This window comes from Mauremys reevesii, linkage group 2 (genome assembly GCF_016161935.1).
Source record: "Mauremys reevesii isolate NIE-2019 linkage group 2, ASM1616193v1, whole genome shotgun sequence".
In the NCBI taxonomy this organism is placed as follows: domain Eukaryota; kingdom Metazoa; phylum Chordata; order Testudines; family Geoemydidae; genus Mauremys; species Mauremys reevesii.
The window spans coordinates 17,749,307-17,775,414 of NC_052624.1; the positions used below are offsets into that span (position 1 = coordinate 17,749,307).

Genomic DNA, 26,108 nt, shown 5'->3' on the forward strand with positions numbered 1-26,108 from the left:
ATTGGAGAGGCAGAAACTGTGGCACCCAAAATCAAAAGCCCTCTTTTAAAAAAACTTGTTTACTGCTGAATTAAACTACATTGTGTTTTCGGGAGCTTTATAAAAGGACTCCATGTACTACTGAAAGAGAGACGCTGGAGTACACAGTGATTTATTTCAGTCACATAGTGTAGAAACTGGCATGGTGACATTTCTTGGGTAACTCTCCAGACAAAGGAAAACAGTCAAGTGCAGAAATATCACTTCAGCCAGATAACGTGTATTTTATCTATAAACGTTTCAAGAATAGCCCTAGCTGACATTGACATTCCCCAAAGAAACCAATCAGAACAAGAAGATAAAGCTTGCAATCACCTCTTGTATGCAGGTTGATATTCTTCTTGGCTACTCCTATTTGTCTTTTACTAGATAAACATTCAACAGCCTTGTGTTCTATGGACTTTCTTAGCTCCTTGGGGTCTACTGCTTCACCTGACTCCTCCAGCTGCATTTCTAAAACCCCAAATCTTTAAGAAAGCCCAGCTCTTTTTCCAAATCTACACACGCCACAAAGAAAAATCTTGAAGCGAATTTTATTACTTGGACAATTGCTTTTGCTGTATAGGATTGAGCCAGAGTTCTAATTGAACACACATAATACTGCTAAAATACATCTATACACCTATCTCTCTTTTGAGCCTAAGGCCATGGCTACACTTGCAAATTTGCAGCGCTGCAGCAGGGTGTGAAAACACCCCCTCTCCAGCGCTGCAAATTGCGGCGCTGCAAAGCGCCAGTGTGGTCAAAGCCCCAGCGCTGGGAGCGCGGCTCCCAGCGCTGTCCGTTATTCCCCACAGGGAGGTGGAGTACGGACAACGCTGGGAGAGCTCTCTCCCAGTGCTGGCACTTTGACTACACTTAAGGCTTCAAAGCGCTGCCGCAGCAGCGCTTTGAAGTGCTAGTGTAGCCATATCCTAAGTCTACTTTCAAGTGACCTCTATAGGTGTGGCCCTGTGCTCCATGCCAAATTAGGCGTAAATTCCAAGCAAGGGTTCTCGGTTTTTATAGCACATTAATGCAGCAACTCCAGGAACATTCAAAAAGAGACTTTTTTTCTTGATTTAAATATGCAAAAGAAGACTACAATTAATGCAGGATTTTGATATTATATAACATCTATTGTCCCTTACCTTTTCTGTTTTCAGCGTAGCACAGATTTTTGTATTTGCAATTCATGAATGCCTTCCTGAAATTGGCAGGGTGCAAGCTGGAGATTTTGGTAAGCGACATCGGGGGCTTTGGGCAACACAAAGGCATGGGAGGCATCTTGGGATTGTAGGATAAATACATCTGTTGGATTTTTCTGCTAAAGTGCTCAGCAGTGAAATAGTTAACAAAGTTGACATTTCCAATGTTATCTTTAAGTTTCAGGGTTAACAACCTATTGAGATGGAGCAGCTCAAACCCCAGAGCTGTTGTTTCAAAACTATCTATCTATCGATAGTTTTGAAACAACAGCTCTGCGGTTTGAACTGCTTAATCTGTAAATTGAGTGAACGCAGCAAGTTCTATCTACGGATAGATAGACTTTGCTGCACTCACTCAATTCACAGGTTTAAGGATTTCTTTGCAACGATTCAGGCTAAAAATAGTGTTTCTAAATAATAATAATACCTAGCACTTAGATTGAGGTCTACTAATAAAAACCACTAAGTACTTTACAAAGGAAGGTATCATTATCCCCATTTTACACATGGGGAACTTGAGGCATAGGGAGGCAAAGTGACTTGTGCACGGTCATGCAGTAGGCTAGTGGCAGAGCCAGGTATAGGCCCAGGTCTCCTGAGTCCCAGTGATATTTTGTTTTAATTTACATGAAAGAATGCGACAGCAGCCTGGAAACTGGGCCAGTCACATTTCTGCCCAGAGAAACATGATAAGAAAAAAAATGTTTGCAACCTGGGTGGTAGATTATTCTGAACCACTTAAAGGAGGGGAAAGTGATCAGGAACAGTCAGCATGGATTCACCAAGGGCAAGTCATGCCTGACTAACCTAATTGCCTTCTATGACGAGATAACCGGCTCTGTGGATGAGGGGAAAGCAGTGGATGTGCTATTTCTGGACTTTAGCAAAGCTTTTGATACAGTCTCCCACAGTATTCTTGCCAGCAAGTTAAATAAATATGGGCTGGATGAATGGACGGTAAGGTGGATAGAAAACTGGCTAGATGGTCGGGCTCAACGGGTAGTGATCAATGGTTCCATGTCTAGTTGGCAGCCGGTATCAAGTGGAGTGCCCCAAGGGTCGGTGCTGGGGCCGGTTTTATTCAATATCTTCATTAACGATCTAGAGGATGGTGTGGACTGCACCCTTAGCAAGTTTGCAGATGACACTAAACTGGGAGGAGTGGTTGATACGCTGGAGGGTAGGGATAGGATACAGAGGGACCTAGACAAATTAGAGGATTGGGCCAAAAGAAATATGATGAGGTTCAACAAGGACAAGTGCAGAGTCCTGCACTTAGGACGGAAGAATCCCATGCACTGCTACAGACTAGGGACCGAATGGCTGGGCAGCAGTTCTGCAGAAAAGGACCTAGGGGTTATGGTGGACGAAAAGCTGAATATGAGTCAACAGTGTGCCCTTGTTGCCAAGAAGGCTAATGGCATTTTGGGTTGTATAAGTAGGGGCATTTCCAGCAGATCGAGGGATGTGATCATTCCCCTCTACTCAGCACTGGTGAGGCCTCATTTGGAGTACTGTGTCCAGTTTTGGGCCCCACACTACAAGAAGGATGTGGACAAATTGGCGAAAGTCCAGCGGAGGTCAACAAAAATGATTAGGGGGCTGGAGCACATGACTTATGAGGAGAGACTGAGGGAACTGGGATTGTTTAGTCTGCAGAAGAGAAGAATGAGGGGGGATTTGTTTGCTGCTTTTAACTACCTGAAAGGGGGTTCCAAAGAGGATGGATCTAGACTGTTCTCAGTGGTAGAAGATGACAGAACAAGGAGTAATGGTCTCAAGTTGCAGAGGGGGAGGTTTAGGTTGGATATTAGGAAAAACTTTTTCACTAGTAGAGTGGTGAAGCACTGGAATGGGTTACCTAGGGAGGTGATGGAATCTCCTTCCTTAGAGGTTTTTAAGGTCAGGCTTGACAAAGCCCTGGCTGGGATGATTTAGTTGGGTTTGGTCCTGCTTTGAGCAGGGGGTTGGACTAGATGACCTCCTGAGGTCCCTTCCAACCCTGAGATTCTATGATTCTATGATTATTAATCACTGAATACACTTCACTGGGGCTAATAGGTGCAAGAGAGGGAATGAGCCATCCATGTCTTAAGTAATGTTTAGTTTTGCAATAGTTAAAAATCTGATACCTTTCTAGTTATAAAAATACCCATGGATTATTTAAAGTGATCAAAGCCATAGAGAGATGTATAGCTTTTGGATCACTTATGATCATTGCTCTCAGCTCTTCTCTTCCATTCTAAACCCCATAAACCCCAATTATTTTTTCTTTTTCACTGTAAGTTTGACTTGGCATTGGGCAGTGTCACTGCATGACAGTCGCATACCATTGCTGCTGTCTCCCGACATTGTTGTTATCATACCTAGGCTGCTGCTAACAAAACAGCTGCACTGTTAATCTTGCATGGTATTCGGAGAATTATGGTACCTCTCAGCCCCTCCCCAAAATTACAGCTATTTACTAACGAACTGCCTTCTGCAAGTGACAGAACTGTATTATTAAAACTTACGCAGCTTCTCTGGAGGTATTAGTCCGAGTGGTGAGTGATTGAGAAAACCAATGGACTAATGCAAGGTGCTCTCTCACCCTTTGTGGGAGCTCTAAAATAAAATTTCATTTTCCCTCCTCACACCAAACTCTTCCATTCCTTCCCTTTCCTTGTCATATAAGAAATTTTTAAAGAATATATTTAGGATTGGATTCTGCGTTGTGGAAATTGGGGAGATTTCAGTGGGAAGAGAAATGGGCCCTACATTTAAAGCAATTGCCAGAAATGATATTAGGAAGAATCACACTCAAAATCGAGTGTGATAACATTATATCAGAGAGACAATGTGGGCTAATGGTAGGACAGTGGAATAGGACTCTGGAGACCTGGTTTCTACCACTGACCTTGGGCTAGTCACTTCACTTCTCTGGGCCTCTGTTTCCCTCCCATTCTTTATCTATCTTGTCTGTTTTGATTGTAAGCTCTCCAGGGCATGGACAATCTCATACTATGTATTTGTACAGCATCTAGCACAATGGGTTCCAGTCTCAGTTAGGGACTCTAGGTGCTACCATAATATAAATAGTGATTATTATTCTTTAGCAATTTATTTAGGGTTGCCAGGTGTCCAGTTTTCATCCAGAACATCTGGTCGAAAAGGGAACCTGGCTAAAAGTCTGGTTGTCTGCAGTAACTTGCCTCCTCCACTGGGGGGGTGGGAAGAGCAGCAGCAATGGCTGGAGCCACACGGAGGAGCTGCTCTCTGCTCAGCTGCTGACACCTGACAGAGAGCAGTGGCTGGCTTCTGGACCGGGCTCCAAGAGGTGGGTGCCACTGCCCAGGTGGGATCCTGTTTGCCCCCACTTCTGCCCCAATTGCCCCAACCCTGGCCCCTCATTAATTGGGCACAACAAAATGATCGATTCCTTCAGCTGACTGGCTAAAGGATTTTAAGTCCAAAGGTCCCCTGACTTGGAAATCCTGTTGTGGTGCATATCATTGCATATCATTGTAGTATAATTAGTCTTAGCCCCGTAGTAAATGTAATGATATGGCAATAAGCATGGCTGCCATGATTTTTTTTTTTTTTTTAAATGTAGTTGTGCATCCAAAAATTTTTAAGATGCACTGTAGTAGAGGTGGGCAAGTTTATGGTGTGCTCTGGGTGTCGAAAGCACACACGTGTTCATAGATTTTAAAGTAAGAAAAGAACTAGTCGATCATCTAGTCCAGGGGTCGGCAACCTTTCAAAGAAGAGGAGCCATTTTTTTTGGTTTTGTCTTTGACCAAAATATTTCGAGATCCACATCACACCCAAAGCTACTTGTAGAGTTAGAATTTATCAACTAATAATAATTAAACATATTAAAGTTATTACTACTCACTAATACTTTTAATGCGACTTCTGCTGTTCGAATTTGAATATAAACAGGAGGGGGCTCTGGGCTGGGGCAGGGGATTGGAGTGCAGGAGGGTTTGTGGTTTCTGGAGGGAGTTTGGGTGCAGGACAGGATTCTCACCTGGGGCAGGGGATTAGAGTGTGGGAGGGCGGGTGCAGGCTATGGCCAGGAGGCACTTACCACAGGCAGCTCCCAGCCGGCGGCGCAGCAGGGCTCAGCAGGCTGCCGGCCTGCCCTGGCCCCACGCCGCTCCCAGAAGCGGCTGGCTGCTGACAAGTCTCTGCGCGCCCATGGCAGGGGGGAGGCGGCGCTGCCCCCGCCCCCAGCACTGTCCTCATAGCTCCCATTGGTGGTGGAATCTACCACTTCCCTTGGTGGTTTATTCCCATAGTTAATCACCCTCAGTGTTAAAAATATGTGTTTTATATGACTGTGTATCCTAGTACACTATGCAATGAACAGGCTTTGGCAGGTAGTGTGGGAGCATGGAAGGAGAACAGATACTCAAGGTGTGTAGAGCTGGTTTGAAAGCAAAACTTTTGTCCCAAAGGAAAGTCTCATATTTTTAAATTTGTCTAAATCCCCGAGTGGGACAACATATCAAAATGTTTCACAGAATAGAAAGCTCAGAATCATTTTGGTTCAGAAATGTCAGGAAATTCTGCATCCAACTGTAAAGAAACATTTCAACATTCCCAATCATAGAGTTTCATTCCAGGTTGTTCAATGGAATCAAAACAGTTAATTTTGGTTTGGTTTGCCATTAATGTGTGTCTCTTTGAGCCTCCTGCAGTGCCTTATGGAAGATACAGTTCTGAAACCTCATGCCCCCATTCTCCTTTGGCTGGACTACATCTCCCCTAGTGCACACTGCTCATGTGACTCATACAACATACTGCATTGTCAGTTTAACCAGTTGGGGGAACTATGGTGCAGCATAGAAAATGTTGTCCATCCAAGAAGGCAGAAAAGAATTGGGGAATGAGGCCCTTGAACTTTACAACTGCCACAAAGCTTTAATATCAAAGTGATCCAAAATGTAACATTTTGATTTGGTTTGACAAATCAAGAGGTTTCATTTCAGTTTTCCTGATAGAAAATGGAAACATTTTTGCAAAATTGAAATTTTCCCATGGAAAATTTTGATTTTGCAGAAACTGTATTTGTCATTTAAAAAACACCCCAAAAACATTTCAGTGGAAAATTCCCAACCAGTGCTAGTGTTCAGCCTGTATGAATCAGAGCATCACCATCTGGCATGCCATTAGAGAAGTGCAATAACATGCATTTCCCTGATGTTACTGTTTGATACTTACAAGTAAGACAACGTGGTAATATATTGTATTTGGGAATTCATGGGAACATGTTGTGAAACTTCAATAGCTTTGCAGAACTGGGGTGGAGAGGAAGATGTTTTCAGTCTGAAAATAAAGAACAAACCTAAAACAGATACTGTAGGTCTTGAAATAAAAAATAGACAAAGCACTGTAAAAGAAAGCTTCCAGTCCTGCAAGACACTGAAATCAACAGGAGCAGAGTGCACTCATCACCTAAAGAAAAAAAATGATGCTGGTGTAGTTATAGTGGTAAAAGTTACTGTTTAAAAGTGTCACCATTTTATTCATATCTAATTGAGAGAGTCAAAAAATTGGGTTATATTGTTGGAAAATTCTGATTTTTTTTCATAAGAAATTCAAGTACTGAAAACTTAGCCAAAATCCAAAGTATTTTGTTTTGGAAATACTGCCACAAGGACTCTTTGGAATTGTCATTCAGGTGCTTCATGCGCCCATTCTCTTCTGTGAGCCAGGCTTCCTGGTCAGACTACATCTTCCATGGTGTGCCACAGTCTCTCCGATTGAAGATGCAAGGCAGTGCATCATGGGAGATCCTGTCCATTGTGCCTCATGGGAGATGTAGCCCAGCCCCTAGAGTAGAACGGGACATGAGGCAACTGAATTGTAGCTCCCATGAGGCACCACAGCGGCATTTCCAAATCTAAACTTTCTGGGTTTTGACTGAAATATTTTGGTATTTAGAATTTCATTTTTTTCAATGACAAATCAAAATTGTTTGCAGAAGAGACACTTTTTGTGAAAAAAAAATCAATCCAGTTAATTCAATCAATTAACCCAATTTTCTGTCAAAAAAAGTTTAATTGGAAAATTTTCAACTAGCCTTAGTAACTACTATTTGTATCTCTCATCTGCAGACTTTACTGACAAGAAAAAGTCTACACTACCCTTAAAGCTGCAGAGCCAATATAGCTATGGACGATGATGCTGCATTATATTATAACGTATGTAGAACACACACAATTGTTGTCTGCATTCTAGTTTGTTATTATTTATTGATGGGAGAATTTTTATTACTGGCAGTGATTTCAGAGGCAGGTAGAGCATAGCCTGATTTTCAGATCTCAGATTGAGTTTGCAGCGATGAGAAAATCATATTTGACATGTAAGCTAAAGAAGTTTGATATGGAACTCATTGAAGCCTGATCCAAAACCCATTGACCTTTATGGAAAGACTCTCATTGATTTCAGTAAGCTTGAGATCAGGCCCCGAGGGACGGTATGAAACACCACAATGCTGCTTTAACAGATCCGCTTTTTAGAATACAACATAATTTAACAGATTAAACTGCACAACAAAGAAGGTCCTATTTTTAGACAGCAGTAGAGACTCGACAGGTACTTTTTGAAGAATGTGTGCAAAGAAAATGAGACTGAACAAATGGGAAAGTATTTACTATAGAAGATGGCAGGCAATCTCAATAATTTTTTTATTGGCATGCTAACTAATGAGCCTGCTAAAGAAATAATGCTGTGTAAATCTGCTATTGCTATAAAAGATAATAAAGCAGTGAGAGCCATTGGGTCAGGCAAATTTAATATCTTCTACATTATGCAAGAATTCAAATGCAGAAACACTGCAAAAGTCTGTGTCCAATTAATAACCTGTTCTGGAGAACTGCAAGTACTTGGTAAATGCAATTTGAAATGCAAATACAGTGTAAGTACAGAGGAGAGACATTAGAATATCAAGTTGTGAAACTTAAAAAATTCTTGAGCTATCCTGGGTCTTGCAGCAGTAATTTGTTTAAATCTGGTGCAGAAGGTGAATGCTGAAAGGTAGGGGAGGCATCGGACATAGTCATCCCCTCCTGACCCTCCTGAGTTCATGGATTCTTTGAAGGCCCAGGTAGTTCAGCAGGAAAATATTAATGTTGAAAAGACTTGAGAGGGTTCAGATGAGTTGAGATAAGTGTTTGAAAGTGTGGACACTTTTCTGAAGTTTAGAATAATTATAACAATAATATGTTTCACTTGTGTAATTAGTTAGTATTTGTTCAGCATAGTCCAGATGGAAATTTCTATATGGGTACTGAGAATTCTGTATTTTAGCATCTATGGTGCTTTTCACCCAAGTATCTGAATGTGTTGTTCATGCATCATGTAAACCCACACTGAACCCTTGTGAGATTGGGAAGGATTATTAATTATTTCCTTCCTTTCACAAATGGGGAAGCCGTGGTTAAGTACATTGTCTAGGGTCATGAGAACAGTCTATTGCAGAGTTAGGATTGTAACCCAAGTCTCTTAACTCCCAGAATATTAGATTGCACTGTTTCCTATCCCAATTATCCATATGTTTGAGTCTCCTTCCACTATTTTCATAACATCCTCTTTCTCCTTATCGTGTATGTCTCTGACAATCCTGGCTTCTTTCCTACATTGTCTGCCTTGGCTCCTTCTATCCCTGGGGAGGGATAGCTCAGTGGTTTGAGCATTGGCCTGCTAAACCCAGGGTTGTGAGTTCAATCCTTGAGGGGGTCACTTAGGGATCTGGGGCAAAAATTGGTCCTGCTAGTGAAGGCAGGGGGCTGGACTCAATGACCTTTCAAGGTCCCTTCCAGTTCTAGGAGATTGGTATATCTATTATTTATTATTATGTGTCCGGCCTTTCAGCCCCTCTGGGTGTGCAGAATTAAATTTTTGAACACATGAGGGTAACAAACCCAAAATGCACTGTGTGCCTGAGAGCTCTTAGACAATACCATGGAATAGTACAGTTTGTAATGAGAGAAGAGTCATTCATGAGTAAAGAGTAGTTAATTGCCAGAAGCTGGGAATGGGTGACAGGGGATAGATCACTTGATGATTACCTGTTCTTTTCATTCCCTCTGGGGCACCTGGCATTGGCCACTGTTGGAGGATACTGGGCTAGATGGACCTTTGATCTGACCCAGTATGGCCGTTCTTATGTTCTTAATGTATTTATTCATGGGAAAAGACCACAGGGCCACATTGTGATCCGTGGAATAGAACAGGGGTGTAATTCAGGGAGGAATTTGTTCCACAAGATATATGGAAAATTCGATGAGCCCACAGAGAACCTGTTCTAGAACCTGTTGAAGTGAATAGGACTCTTTCCACTGATGTCTGTGGGCTTTGGATCTGCCCCACCCCTGACTAACTGTGACTGTAAATAAGCCCTATAGGGCAGAGGTTCCCAACCTTTTTATTGCTGTGTCCCCCTCAGGGAATTCATGTCCCTTGAACGCCCCCCTCTTTCTAATAACCATTATTTTTGCATAGAACAAGAGGGTTTGCTCCACAGCCTTGGGAGCCTGGCCAGGAGTCTCTGTGGGGGCCTTTACTGGACAGCAGCTCCCCTGGGCTGGGGGTTTCAGCCCCCCCCATCCCTCCAGGCACTCTGGGCCTGGGGATGCAGCTCCCTTCCAGGCCACCTTTGGGCATCAGCAACCACTGTGTCCCTGGAAACTAACCACTGGGCAGTCAAGGGTGGTGCTTTGGCCCTGTCAGGCTGCAGCTCCAGAGCCTCTGCTGAGCAGGGCCAGCACTGCAGAGTTCAGCTGTGCCCTTCACCTAAGCTCCTGTGCAAGAGGTATTCCTGAGCATGTCACTGGGACTGGAGAGGGTTGGGGAGATGATCAGAGCAGGTTCCTAGGGGATGTCTGCACTGCAGCTGGGAGGTGTGAGTCCCAGAGCAGGTAGACAGACTTGTGCTATCTCAAGTTGAGCTAACACACTAAAAAGAGCAGTGTGGATGTTGTGACGCAGGTGGTAGCATGAGTTAACCACCTAAGCTCAGACCCAGGGGGTCGGTGGCTAATCTGAGCCATGCTGCAATGTCCACACTGCTATTTTTAGCACACTAGCTCAAGCAGAGCTAGCACGAGTCTGTCTACTCGCTCTGGGAATCACATCTCCTAGCTGCAGTGTAGACCATACCCTAGGGGCAAACTAAGTATTAGAGACACAGATGAAGGTCCTGAAAGACAGCAGCAGAAATTTGACTGGTAGAAGAAATAGTTAGCCAGTCAGTGCAGAAATGTCTGCACTGTTGGACATTGCCAATGCATGGTGACAAACCTAAGTGGGAAGCATTCTGAGGTGCATCATTCAGGGAGAAAACACTTGTATTTAGGAGATTATTATTGCCTTGGCTGGCAAACACTAAGTTAAGCAAGACTGAAGAACATGTAGCAAAGAAAATTATGAGTAAATTGAAAAGAATAAATAGAATCAGAGACATTAACCAATAGTTGTTGAAAACGGAACTTTTAATTGTAAGGATGTGGAGAAGAAAATATGACATATTGTTGTATTTGTGAAAAGTGCAAGGTCATGCAGTGAAAAGTGCAAGGTCATGCATTTAGGATTAATAACAAGAATTCTGGTTATAAATTGGGGACACATCAGTTGGAAGTAACAGAGGAGGAGAAGGACCTTGGAGTATTGGTTGATCACAGGATGACTATGAGCCGCCAATGTGATATGGCCATTAAAAAAGCTAATGCGGTCTTGGGATGCATCAGGCGAGGTATTTCCAGTAAAGATAAGGAGGTGTTAGTACCGTTATACAAAGCACTGGTGAGACCTCATCTGGAATACTGTGTGCAGTTCTGGTCTCCCATGTTTAAGAAGGATGAATTCAAACTGGAACAGGTGCGGAGAAGGGCTACTAGGATGATCTGGGGAATGGAAAACCTGTCTTATGAAAGGAGACTGAAACAGCTTGGCTTGTTTAGCCTAACCAGAAGAAGGCTGAGGGGAGATATGATTGCTCTTTATAAATATATCAGAGGGATAAATATTAGGAGGAGAGGAATTATTTAAGCTTAGTACCAATGTGGACACAAGAACAAATGGATATAAACTGGACACTAGGAAGTTTAGACTTGAAATTAGACGAAGGTTTCTAACCATTAGAGGAGTGAAGTTCTGGACCAGCCTTCCAAGGAGTAGTGGGGGGAAAAGACATATCTGGCTTCAAGACTAAGCTTGATAAGTTTATGCAGGGGATGGTATGATGGGATAGCCTAATTTTGGCAATTAATTGATCTTTCATTATTAGCAGATAAATATGCCCAGTGGTCTGTGATGGGATGTTAGATGGGTTGGGATCTGAGTTACTGCAGAGAATTCTTTCCTGGGTGCTGGCTGGTGAGTCTTGCCCACATGCTCAGGGTTTAACTGATCGCCATATTTGGGGTCGGGAAGGAATTTTCCTCCAGGGCAGATTGGCAGAGGCCCTGGAGGTTTTTTGCCTTCCTCTGCAGTGTGTGGCCCAGGTCACTTGCTGGAGGATTCTCTGCACCTTGAGGTCTTGAAACCACAATTTGAGGACTTCAATAACTCAGACACAGGTTAGGGGTTTGTTACAGGAGTGGGTGGGTGAGATTCTGTGGCCTGTGTTGTGCAGGAGGTCAGACTAGATGATCATAATGGTCCCTTCTGACCTTAAAGTCTATGAGTCTATGAGACATATGCAAATCTAAAGCATGTCACTGGGACTGGAGAGGGTTGGGGAGATGATCAGAGCAGGTTCCTAGGGGATGTCTGCACTGCAGCTGGGAGGTGTGAGTCCCAGAGCAGGTAGACAGACTTGTGCTATCTCAAGTTGAGCTAACACACTAAAAAGAGCAGTGTGGATGTTGTGACGCAGGTGGTAGCGTGAGTTAACCACCTAAGCTCAGACCCAGGGGGTCGGTGGCTAATCTGAGCCATGCTGCAATGTCCACACTGCTATTTTTAGCACACTAGCTCAAGCAGAGCTAGCACGAGTCTGTCTACTCGCTCTGGGAATCACATCTCCTAGCTGCAGTGTAGACCATACCCTAGGGGCAAACTAAGTATTAGAGACACAGATGAAGGTCCTGAAAGACAGCAGCAGAAATTTGACTGGTAGAAGAAATAGTTAGCCAGTCAGTGCAGAAATGTCTGCACTGTTGGACATTGCCAATGCATGGTGACAAACCTAAGTGGGAAGCATTCTGAGGTGCATCATTCAGGGAGAAAACACTTGTATTTAGGAGATTATTATTGCCTTGGCTGGCAAACACTAAGTTAAGCAAGACTGAAGAACATGTAGCAAAGAAAATTATGAGTAAATTGAAAAAGAATAAATAGAATCAGAGACATTAACCAATAGTTGTTGAAAACGGAACTTTTAATTGTAAGGATGTGGGGAAGAAAATATGACATATTGTTGTATTTGTGAAAAGTGCAAGGTCATGCAGTGAAAAGTGCAAGGTCATGCATTTAGGGATTAATAACAAGAATTCTGGTTATAAATTGGGGACACATCAGTTGGAAGTAACAGAGGAGGAGAAGGACCTTGGAGTATTGGTTGATCACAGGATGACTATGAGCCGCCAATGTGATATGGCCATTAAAAAAGCTAATGCGGTCTTGGGATGCATCAGGCGAGGTATTTCCAGTAAAGATAAGGAGGTGTTAGTACCGTTATACAAGGCACTGGTGAGACCTCATCTGGAATACTGTGTGCAGTTCTGGTCTCCCATGTTTAAGAAGGATGAATTCAAACTGGAACAGGTACGGAGAAGGGCTACTAGGATGATCTGGGGAATGGAAAACCTGTCTTATGAAAGGAGACTGAAACAGCTTGGCTTGTTTAGCCTAACCAGAAGAAGGCTGAGGGGAGATATGATTGCTCTTTATAAATATATCAGAGGGATAAATATTAGGGAGGGAGAGGAATTATTTAAGCTTAGTACCAATGTGGACACAAGAACAAATGGATATAAACTGGACACTAGGAAGTTTAGACTTGAAATTAGACGAAGGTTTCTAACCATTAGAGGAGTGAAGTTCTGGAACAGCCTTCCAAGGGGAGTAGTGGGGGGAAAAGACATATCTGGCTTCAAGACTAAGCTTGATAAGTTTATGCAGGGGATGGTATGATGGGATAGCCTAATTTTGGCAATTAATTGATCTTTCATTATTAGCAGATAAATATGCCCAGTGGTCTGTGATGGGATGTTAGATGGGTTGGGATCTGAGTTACTGCAGAGAATTCTTTCCTGGGTGCTGGCTGGTGAGTCTTGCCCACATGCTCAGGGTTTAACTGATCGCCATATTTGGGGTCGGGAAGGAATTTTCCTCCAGGGCAGATTGGCAGAGGCCCTGGAGGTTTTTTGCCTTCCTCTGCAGTGTGTGGCCCAGGTCACTTGCTGGAGGATTCTCTGCACCTTGAGGTCTTGAAACCACAATTTGAGGACTTCAATAACTCAGACACAGGTTAGGGGTTTGTTACAGGAGTGGGTGGGTGAGATTCTGTGGCCTGTGTTGTGCAGGAGGTCAGACTAGATGATCATAATGGTCCCTTCTGACCTTAAAGTCTATGAGTCTATGAGACATATGCAAATCTAAACGCTCATTTGAGCAAAAAGGGCTGAAAACAAGTCTTCAGCATTAAAGTACTTGAATGTAAAAAATTTAAATGAATGATGGGTGGAAGCTGGCTCAATTGAATTAGGAGTTGACCTACTAGAAAATGAGGCACCAGCAATAAAATAGACAATGTAGCATAACTACAGTTGTGACCTCCCGTAATTAACAACATTACTGCTTAAGATCTTAGTGGATTTATTGTACATTTTGTAGCAATCTTTTTTCTCCTTCCCCAGAAACAACAAGCATTCGTAGACTTAGAGAGAACTAAAGATGGAAAAGATCATTTAGATCCTCTAGTCCATAGATCCGACTGCCATTCAGCCTTGTCCAGTACTTTGTCCAGTTGTGCTGTGAATAGACTCATGTAGTGAAGGATTGTTTCTTGTGTCACTCTCGCTGGCAGACTGTTCTGCAGCCTAATTGATCTTGCCCTTTATTAACATGTTTGCTTCTATTCAGCTTCTATTTGTATTTGCTCAATTCCATCCCATTACTACTTTTTATACTTTCTTTTACCACTCGAACTCAGTATTATCCCACCTTTAAATACCTCTGCATGATCACTTGGTTCCCCTTTATTGTTGTTTCCCCAAGCTCTAGAACTGAGTAGGGTTAAATTCTGCTGTCCCTGTTCATGTAGAGAGACAGAGTAGGTGAGGTAATATCTTCTATTCCAGTGGTTCTCAACCAGGGGTATGCGTACCCTTGAGGGTACACAGAGGTCTTGCAGGGGGTACGTCAGCTCATCTAGATATTTGCTTAGTTTTACAGCAGGCTACATAAAAACCACTAGCAAAGTCAGTACAAACTAAAATTTCATACAGGCAATGACTTGTTTATACTGCTCTATATACTATACACTGAAATGTAAGTACAGTGTTTATATTCCATTTGATTTATTTTATAATTATATTGTACAAATGAGAAAGTCAGCGATTGTTCAGTAATAATGTGCTGTGACCCTTTTTGGTATTTTTATGTCTGATTTTGTAAGCAAGTATTTTGTAAGTGAGGTGAAACTTGGGGTACCCAAGACAAATCAGCCTCCTGAAAAAGGGGCATATTAGTTTGGAAAGGTTGAGAACCCCTGTTCTGTTGGACCAACTTCTGTTGGTGAGAGAGACAATCTTTTGAGCTTACATAGAGTTCTTCTTAGGTCTCACTCTGAGATAGTTTCCCAAACCCGAAGAAGAAGTTGGTCCAGTAAAAGATGTTACCTCATCCACCTTGTTTCTCTTAATATTCTGGGACTGACATGGCTACAGCAACACTTGTCCATGGAAGCAGTTCTACTTTAGTCAATATGACTACTCTTCTGAGCTTGGTGCAGATATGGATGATTTGCAGTTTTGCACCCAAACCATGCAAAATTCATGCTATTACTTCTGTGTAATAAGATGAAACTTGACTGTTTTGCCTGGAGTTCGCTGTGAAATTATGGGTTCATTGGAACCTCAAACTCAGAGAAACTCCTGTGTGCCATAGTAACAATGAAAGCAATTCATAGACTAAAAGAAACTGGTTTCAGCAAACCTCCTACCACACATATGGGGCCCACATGGAATCTTGAGAAGGCTGTTAACAACTACAGTAACAGGGAGGGAAATAGAAACAGCCACTATAGCTAATACCTAACTGAGATCACACTTGTAGTCAATAAATGACTCACCGATCCATGAAGATGATACTTTCACACATCTCTTGAGCTCCTGTTTTCTTGTCTCAGATCAGAAGTTTAAACAATTTTCAGAAATCTGCCATTAATGATATGGCTCATAAAAAGTCATTTAAAAATCACTCTTAAGGGGTAGTCGGAAGAAAAATTCAAGAGACCGACTGCTATACCAATAAATCAGCTGAAATAAAATCATTATATGTGTGTATGTATTCTATAAGTATGCACACACACATTAGATGGTGTATATATATATAATGCACACATGAGACATATATAAGAAACCAACTGATATAACTGAGATGCAAACAGCCAAACTTATATAAGTAACAAACACATAACCAGCTGATAAAATAACTGTTAATTTTAAGGATGAATTAAGTATACTCAAATGGTCAGTACTCAAATATTAGTGAGTGGTAATTCCAGGGACTCTGAATAAAGAAATTCTGAACATACAGGAAATATAGTTAAGAAAGGTAGAGAAAGAAAAAGTTAATGACCCATCTTAATGGCTCAGATAAAAGAGCTGATTGTTAATATACCGAGAGATAGTATAGTGTAATCAGGATAAAACAAGAATATGAAATACAAGTAAGAACACTGCCTTATGAAAGACCAGAAAATAAATGCACTGAAGTTTCATGAAAGTGATTAACTAATTTGAAACATTCACAAGAGAATTTAACATCCATTGTAAATTGAAGATTTCCAGGCATCTCATACTTAAAGGGAGAGTAAGTGACAAGGGGACTTGCTTAGTATGAAGACGTGATGTACTTAAGGCACCAGACTAGCTGTCAGGAGACTTGGGTTCTATTCCTCAACTCTGCTACAGACTTCCATTGTGACCTTGGACATGGGGGGAGACACTTACTCTGTGCCTCAGTGCCCTGTCTTTTCATTGCCTCTTTTGGGGATGACTTGCACCCCTGAGGGTGCAGAGAGGCAGTGATCCCTGGACCTTGGATGTGGAAGGCAAATCACAGTAGAGCCAGAAGCCAAATAAAATGTAAAAGACTTTGCTTGGAATTAAATATTTTACCCACATGAATAAAACATTGAACAGCTATATGGGGAAGTGTCCTGATCTTTCTGACAGACCAAGTAATTTTTCAGCTAATCTCATAGCTAGTCCTCCAGAGCCGAGGGCTATCACTTGTCCTAAGGAACTCGGAAGGTAACACCATGCATTATAATAGTATGATTTTTGAAGGAATTACTACCTTTTATGCAAACACATCCCTCTGAGGTCTTAAGTCTCATTTTCAAATACAGTCCTCCTTAGATAAGCTACTTCTGCCAAACTTCCAAAAACTTATTCAGAAGATTTAATTGAACCTCTCTCCCTTGTGAGAAGGTGCTACACATAGGCAAAGACTTCCATAATAATAAGTTCCCAAGTCTAGATAGGCCCCCCCTCTGATTGCTACAACCATTAGGCCCGTTACTACCTGCACAACTGGATGCACTATGCAGCCATACTTTCCCTTCTTTTAATTTACTTAAAACTGGGATAGTAGCACATAGCTCTGTGGTGCTGAAGAAATCTAAAGACCTGTTGGCCTGATCTTCCTGCAGAGCATAATTTTGCATGATCTAAATGATCAAGTGTCCAATAATTCCCTCAGCTGGCCTATTTTAGAGCCAGGCCCCATTTTCCCCCCTCTCATGGTAGTCAAGATATACAATTCTGTTGTGACAAATATAAGGCGATTCTTTCTTGGAGCTGCTGGATACAGACATTCCCTGTAGTTCTTGCTGGCACTCTGATCTTACAGGGCCTCCCTAAGTCCTGTCCTGGATTCAGCAGTCACGGAATGGACTGTCAACTTAACCAGGGGTTCCCAACTGTGGTACATGTACTCCTGTGAGTACGCAAGGCATCTTGGGGGAGGGGGTGTGACGGGTTGGATCACAGAAACCCCCCTGGGAGCTGCCACCTGATGTGCCAAGACTACCTCTGCTCCTGTTTTCCCTGTCAGCTCAGGACTCCAGCACCCTGCCTTGCTGAGCCAGACACTCCCGTCTGCTCCAACAAAGGGTCTGAATTACTTGCTCCAAAACTGCAGGTTTACCTGAAAGCAACTAACAGAAGTGTGCTTGTCTTTAACACCCAGATGCCCAACTCCCAATGGGGTCTAAACCCAAATAAATCCGTTTTACCCTGTATAAAGCTTATGCAGGGTAAACTCATAAATTGTTCACTCTCTATAGCACTGATAGAGAGATGCACAGTTGTTTGCTCCCCCAGGCATTAATACATACTCTAAGTTAATTAATAAGTAAAAAGTGATTTTATTAAATACAGAAAGTAGGATTTAAGTGGTTCCAAGTAGTAACAGACAGAACAAAGTAAGTCACCAAACAAAATAAAATAAAATGCGCAAATCTATGTCTAATCAAACTGAATACAGATAAGATCCTCACCAGTTCCAGAATGCTCCCTTTTACAGACTAATCTCCTTTTAGCCTGGGTCCAGCAATCACTCACACCCCCTGTAGTTACTGACCTTTGTTCCAGTTTCTTTCAAGTATCCTGGGGGGTGGAGAGGCTCCCTCTTTAGCCAGCTGAAGACAAAATGGAGGAATCTCCCAGGGGTTTAAATAGACTTTCTCTTGTGGGTAGAGACCCCCTCCTCACTCCTATGCAAAGTCCAGCTCTGAGATGGAGTTTTGGAGTCACCTGGGCAAGTCACATGTCCATGCATGACTCACAGTATTTACAGGTAGCATCCATTGTTCACATGCTACCTTGAACGTCCTCAAGTAGACTTCTTATGTGGATTGGATTGGACCGTTCCAAGATCCATTGTACTTTAAGTGTTTCTTGATTAGGTACTTAATTTCAACATTCCTTTCTCCAGGAACTGACCAATGCTCTACTAAGGTTATTTAGAAATCAAGCCAGTACACAGCAACATTCATAACTTGGAATACAAAAGTGATACATGCATGCAAATAGGATTAATACATTCAGTAGATCATAACCTTTACGGAAATATGTTACATGGCATATGTAGCATAAAAACATTCTAAGCAGATTCTAAAAGCCTTATGAGAGATACCATCACAGTGGGTACATGGGAGAAATTGTGCAATTGTGTAATGGTGGATTTTATTGCTTAATTATTTTATTTATTGCACTTTCATAATCGGCTACTCAGACAAAGCTTTAAAACTCTGTGGAAATTTGGTACATCTTGAAGTAAATTGACTACCATAACAATGAGAACGCAGCTACACAGAGACACTGACGTACAGAGTCCTCACCTCCAATCACTGTACAGCAAGGGTTCAGTTGCCCAGCAACCGTCCAGTCTAATTGAGCTCAGAACTTAGGGGATTTGGTGGTGGGGTTTTTTTTGGTTGTATACCTCGCACTATAACTAGATCTGTACATAACAGTGAAATATGGACAGATGGCTAAAGACAGGTAGTGTTAAGTAGAACACTCAAAGTGTCAGTGATGAGAAGGATAAGGGTACATGGCCAGCTGGTAGGTCTGGAAGGGGGTACTCAATAAGAAAAGTTTGTGAACCTCTGAAATAGACCATAGGTCCTACTAGCAAAATGTATATCTCCATTCAGAGATTGAGAGTTACAGTTCAGGCCCATGTCTGTTTAATATCAATGCCATGGACTTTCCAAACCTGTAAATAAGGCACCCTACCATTTTATATCATAATATTAGAGTAGAGGTGCACAGACAGTTTCAAAGAGACAAGCTAGCTAGTAATTAGTCTTTTTTATCATTCTGCTTGTATATTAAATAGATTACATTCCTTTTGAAATGCTTGTAAAAATAAACAGAAATGGATAAAATTGGCCTATAATAGTTTTGATTTTATCTTTTAAAAATCCATAACTTTTCAGAGGACTCAGCAGAGATATTACCTTCTCTTTTCTCCGCCCACCATTGATTGCATTCAGAACAGAATTAATTATTTTCTTAAAGGCCTATTCCCTACAGAAATGAATTTAGAAAAATCATCTGCTCTGACAAAACAGGCAGAATTTCTCTAAACCAAGCGTTGTATTTTTTTTTTCTGACTAATGAACTGATCCTTGAACTTGGATGACCTGCACAAGCACTTCAGCTTGAAAGGTAGTTTTCATCACTCAGAATTTTCAGTATGAGCTTTCCAGCTTTGCAAGCAAGGACATTTTTATGAATGTGCATAGCACCACAGATAAATGATGAATTGTCCCATGTGGGCTTTATTATAGTCTTGAACTCACTGAATGTGACTGGTAACTGAAGAGGGATGAGGTTTTGATGGAGAGAACAGGAGAAAAGAGAAGAAAAGAGAAAAAGGGTGGCTGATATATAATATGCCATAATGTTATCTCCTACTCTAAGCAGTGGAGAAGATTGTGGTATCTCAGATACCTGTGTGGTGACTGAGAGTAGAAGCTGACTTTTTAATGGTGACTATTAGGTGTTTATTTGACCGACCACTCACATTTTTTCACATTCAGACCTCTAACATCTACCTGTACAATAGCTTGTAAGCTGAGAAGCTTCAGTCCAAAAGGAAATTTGTTCATCAGCTTATAAGTAAGGCTAAGATTTACTCACGGGTATATCTAGTAAAAGTTGTGGACAGATCATGGGCAATAAACAAAAATTAATGGCTCGTAACCTGTCCATCACTTTTACTATATAAATACCCTGACGAAAACTTAACAGCTCCTGGGGCCATGGGGTGCTGCTGCTCTGGGGGGCCCCAGGACACCGCTGCTCTGGGGGGCCCCGAGGGTCGACAACTAGACTCTGCACTGGCTATGGGGGCTGACTGCCCCCAGCCACCCGCTGCTGCGAGGCCCTGGGGAGAGCTGCTCAGGTGCTCCCCAGGGCCACCCCAGGACTCCTGTTGGGTGCTCCCTGGGGCCACCCAGGACTGCTGCTTGGGCCCTCCCCTGGTCCAGCCTCCCTGGGTCCGCTGCTCAGGGGCTGCTCCCGGGACCGCTGCTTGGGCATTTCCTGGGGCCTCTCCTGGGACTGCTGCTCGGGCGCTCCCTGGGGCCAGCCGCCTGGGGCCGCCCAAGCAGCGGCCAGTACAGGCTGGCCCTGGGGACCACCTGAGCAGCTAGCCCCGGGGCTGCTCCAGCAGCTGCTGGTGCGGTGGCCCATAGGCTGCTCTGGTGGCCCTGGGGTCAGCTGCACCAGCCACTGCAGCTGTGAAAGTCATGGAGATTGTGGAAAGTCACAGAATCAGTGACCTCCCTGACAGAATTGCAGCCTTCGTTATAAGGCCTAGAAAATGAGCTTATAATGAAAGTGCACAGCTGTGATTATAACATCACGCTGCTGGGCTCTGAACTGTATGGGACACAGAGCACAGTAAATGGCTAAATGAAAAAAAATCTATTGTTTTGCTATCTTTACCTATATTGGTTCACATTCTGCTGCATTCACTGTGACACTGGGAGTAAAACTGCATCAATCTGTCATACTGAAACTCAGAGATTTGCCTCCTTTTTGGTTTTGCAGCCAGACCCAAATGGGGCCCATTTTCACCAAAACCACTTCTGAAAAGTTCATCTGAAACTGGGCTCCTCCTGGTCTACACAATGTCCTTCCCTTCCATGAGAAACCATGGGCACATGGGTTAAGTGACTTGCCCAAGGTCATCAGGACATTTGTGGCAGAGTCAGGAATTGAGCCCCATCTCCTGATTTTCACAAAACCATCCATCCTCTTTCTATCTGTTATCTACCTTGCTCCCAAACATCTCTTGCTTCCAGCCTTTCCTTTACCGGTCTCCTAGTTTTATCAGGCCAAAAGCATACATTTGAGAAGCTCTCCATATACCTCTGCTGTTGGTTCCTTACTACCCGTTCCTTTTCTCCCATGATTCAATGTACTTTCAATGTGGGAACAGCCATTAGAGATGAAAGGATTAAATGGAACATGAGACTCCAACTTTTTGGCTCTGTATGGAGATTGTGAACCTACTGTAAAAATGTGGCATATGTCTGGAAAGTGTGCTGTTCCCTTTATCCCGTGTTACTTTTCATCCATTTGTATGGATAATTACATCACCTCAGTCAAAATATTCCATTCAGTGCAGAGTACCGACACTTGACATTCAGGTAAGATTAAACAGTAAAGATCTACAAGTCACACTTCACAGCAGAGAGGTAAACGTCTCCTGGCTGCTATTCCCATGCTCAGTGCATGCACCCTCGCTAGACTGGGTACAATCCGATCGCTCTCCACTGTGAGGCAGAAGAAGAATTCTGGTAAATGTAAATGGGTTACATAAGGGAGACATGATGGCAAGAAAAAAAGAAGAACTCTAATTTGAGCAAGACACAACAGTGCTATCTACCTCTGCTCCAGCTTTCCTAGCATTGGGCTATACTGTTCCTGGCATTCACGTGGGTGCACAGGGAGGGTTGAAAGAGTCTTTCCCCTACCCCTATATTCTGAGCTCCTTGCTCAAGATGTCAGGGAGAATTGCAGACCCTGCTTTTGATGGAGGGCAGAGACTTCTCTCTACGTGTGCAGTCTACCCATTCCCCTTGCATAGCAGGGAGTACAGATTGGGGTTGCGCCTCTGTAGCCACAGTCCTTCTCCCATGTGTATCTGGGGTGGCACAGCTTTGTACCATAACCTTGTCAGCGCTGTGCCTTCATGGCACTGTCAAGCCCATGGCAATTTAAGTATATAGCAAACTGCATTTAATAAGTAATACAAAAATAATCAGTTCTCTAACCCAGCCCAAGCTAAGGGGGACCAAACAAGACCCAAATGGGCTTAGAAGTTGCCCTCTTTGGTTTTGAATGCACTCGTGGCATTTATTTAAAAGGGCTGAAAAGCATTTCAAGTTCCAAATCAAGATGATCATAACGATTTTATGTGATATTTTTCTGTAAAAGTTACAGGGATCCTCATTTGCCCTTCAATGATCTTAGCTGGCAGAACAACAAATCTACTTTTTATGCTGTTTTCAGGCCTTGTTCAACTGATGACAATGAATGGGGCGAAATTATGTACTTCCCGTTTTTGGTGGTGGTTTTTTTTAACAGTTCATACAATTTCTTGACTTGTAGCAGGGTTGCTCTACCAGAAACTGAGGCAATTTGCCAAAGGCTAATGATCCAGTTTTATGATTTAGTTTCCTTGGCCAGATCCTGAGCTTTAAAGGAACTAATAATTTATTACATCACTAATCTCTAAAATGCTTACAAAGCCTCCCATCTAACCGCATCAGTACTTTAAGCCTGATATTATTTTGTTCATGTTTCTGTTCCATTTTGTTTGCAATCAATACATTAATGTAAGTACTGAACAGCTACTGGATTATATGACCCAGATAATTTTGCACAGCTTGCTACCACAAGGATTTATAAACAGAACTACATGATGGAGAGGCATATAGGAAACTACAGGTTTCATTAGAGGAGAATGCTGGGTCTATGAAATTATCTTCCTTTTATATCATCTGCCATTAAGCTTGATGCTCAATCAAAATGTTTTTAAGTGGGGATGGAGCCTAATGTTCTGGACAGCGCCGGTGTTTTTCTGCTGCTCCAAGCAGACTCGGACACTAAGCTCTCAATTTTCAAAAGTAGCTAGTGATTTTAGGTGTCTCAATTTTTAAGTCCCCAACTTGAGACAGTGGAAAGGAGCCTATGCCATTTTTATAATGTGCCCTTCTCTCTCTACTCCCCCTCCTGCCAGCACCAGCAGTCATGCTTGGGGCTTACCAGAGAACCTTTCAACACCTTATAGGATGCTGAATGTAATTATAAAACATTGCATTTATATAGCATTATCCCATGAGAGGATCTTTAAAAAAGTGAAGGAAGTTTAGTTTCCCAGTGCTTCTATACTAAGGTTGCTATTCTACAGGTGAGGAAACGGGCACTGAGATGTTGAATGGTTTGGCCAATGATACTTGAAGTTGGTGGGAACTGCAGGTGCTCAGCAGCTGTGAAAATCAGCTCCCTTTTATTTGGAAGACTAAAGTTGGTTGTAGGAGCCTAACGTTGGCCCCCCGAGTTTGATCATTGGACCACCGCTATCAAAATCTAGTAATAGACAGACCCCTCCATCACTTCTGCTTCTCTAGTAAACATCACAAAGAAATCTATTTCCCTGGGGAACATCAGTATCTTACATCCACTTCTACGCACATACCTCTTCTCCCCTCTCCTGAGCACATCCATGCACATACACCCAACTCTTGTCCTCTAAATGCAAGTAGTCCAGGATGGTAGCAGTGCACAAGACACAACCAAGCTGAAAACTTGCTGTGGCAACTAGGGTATGTTTACACTGCAGTTAGACACCTGCGGCTGGCCAGTTTCAGCTGACTGGGGCTTATGGGGCTCTGGCTGTGCAGCTGTTTAATTGTGATGTAGACATTCCAGCTCTGGCTGCAGCCTGAACTCTGGGACCCTCCCACAGAACGTCTAAATGGCCAGCAGAAACCTGCAGCAGCGAGTCTCAGAGCTCGGGTCTGCAGACTTGGGCTCATGCTGTGGCACTAAGAATCACTGTGTGGACATTCGGGCTTGGGCTCTGAAGCCCAGGAACGTGGGTGGGAAACGACTACATAGCTGCTTTAGCACCGTAGCGCAAGCCTGAATCTGTAGACGTGGACTCTGAGGCTACGTGTCCATTTCACACGTGTGGCGGCACGTAAAGTATGTGTAGATAAATGCCACAGTGAAAAGCATGCTGAGTCCACACTGTGGTGTGTGGCTACGTGTCAGTGAAAGGCTCTGACAGGGTGGAGGAAAGACTCCAGCAGCTGGATGCTACACTGCTAAAACTAGCAGGGTAGCTGTAGGGGAGGTACTGCTTGGATGTGTAGAGAGCTGTGTAGGGTGCATACCCACAAGGTGCAGGTGTACTTTAACTCTGCTCACCTCCACAGTACCTCACTGTCTACACTGCTATTTACCCATGCTAGTGGGGACAAGTAGTGTTTGTACTCCACACACCACCGAAAGGAGGGTGCAGTGTAGCTGTACCTTCAGTGACAAAGCTAGCATTTTTAGAAGGATGGGAGGAGGAACTCAAAGGGTTAGCATCCAAACCAGTTAAGGCCTGGGGATGTAGTTCATTATATCCCTCTTCTTACCTCCAGCTCCGGTCGAGGAAGTCTCATACATCTAGCAGGGTATATAGGTGGTTATGGTAACAGTGGAAGTAGCATTTTACCTCTAAATAGTCATCTCAGAATGATGCAGCTCAGTAATGACCAATAGTTGTTAGTATAGATGGCTGTGAGATGGGTAGGTTGTGTCGCTAATGGGATGATGGCCAACATCGCACAAAACACTGTCTGAATTAGCAGCCTCCTGGGAAGTTTCAGCCAAAAATACAAAGCCCCAATAAACACTGATACTGACTGGGCTTAGATATCATCTGTACAGTTTGTTACTCAAGTTCAGATGGGAGGGATGGATTAGAGGACACTTGTTCTACTGTTGCCTGGGGATAAAGATGACTGCATTCTCCAAGTCTGTTATTTTTCAAAATCACTACATTTACTTTTCTTAAAAACAAACAAACAAAAAAAACCCTCTAGAACTGTGTTTTTTAGAATTCAACATTTGGTTAATTAAAATGCAAGGTTATTTTCCTCATTTAAAAAAAAAAGTAGTTTGCTGTGCATGCTCTTAAAATCTGTCCTGTTGATACTTATTTAATACAACTGTGTTTGCTGTGGCAGAGGGCTAATTTACTTCTAAGTGGCCTCAAAATTGCTCAAAGCTTAAGCAACTGTGAACTGCGATGTAAATAATTCCATGGCTTGAAGCCCATTAACATTCATAACAATCTATGCTTAGAAAGGACATACATACAAAAGCAGAAAACTGCAAGGCATCACGTCGGGTGCAAAATGTCTACCACAAATTAAAGTCATACAACAGGAGATATTAAAAACCTGCTGTAAAAATGCTTTACAAATAACAAAAAAGACTTCAGGAAAAGATTTGAGAATTCCTAGGTAGAACAACTGAAACCGTTCTGTTAAAAACAAAATCCTACCAGATATAAGACCTAGAACTGCTGTATGCATGGAAAATCAGTCTGAGAACTGTAAGGCCAAATTCAAACCTGGTGTAAATGGGTTTGACTTCACTGACATCAGATGAGTGGGACGTTCTTGCATGAGAGATGAATTTGGTCTATTGCATATTATGCATTCAGACCTCGTATAAATTTTTGTGGTTTCACTGAGCTCAGTTGGGCTACTCTAAGCTGGTCCTAAAAGTGACTAATAATTTGGGGACCTCAGTTTTTGTAGGCCCAACTATGAACACTTGAAGGGGGCCTGAGGATGAGAGGGCAGGTGCTCAGCACTTTCTTACTGTTTTATCAGCACCTCTCAATACTCCTGTGCGGTAAGGAAATGTTGTTATCCCTGTTCCACAGCAGGGATGCTGAGGCTCAGAAAGACTAAGAAACTTAACCAAGGTCACACAGGAAGCCTGTGACAAAGCCAGGAATCAAACTCAGATTTCTGGTTAGCACCTCACCACTGGACTGTCCTACATTTTAGATATCAGCTTTAGGGGATCTCAAGTTGGACATCCAACACTTGAGGCATCCCAAATCTCT

General features: G+C 42.7%; 1 protein-coding gene across 43 annotated transcripts in view; it reads left to right on the top strand.

Moving 5' to 3' along the window:
* The window catches only part of DPP6 (dipeptidyl peptidase like 6), a 714,691-nt gene that overhangs the window by 192,714 nt on the left and 495,869 nt on the right, over nucleotides 1-26,108 (top strand). For 25 of the 43 annotated variants that reach the window (XM_039524563.1, XM_039524562.1, XM_039524566.1 and 22 more), the window contains one exon: nucleotides 7,331-7,417. The exons of the other annotated variants lie outside the window; for them this stretch is intronic. In XM_039524563.1, the coding sequence (XP_039380497.1) occupies nucleotides 7,388-7,417 (30 nt within the window). In that variant the 5' untranslated portion in view covers nucleotides 7,331-7,387. The remainder of the gene's footprint in view (nucleotides 1-7,330; nucleotides 7,418-26,108) is intronic. 43 annotated transcript variants of the gene reach the window in all.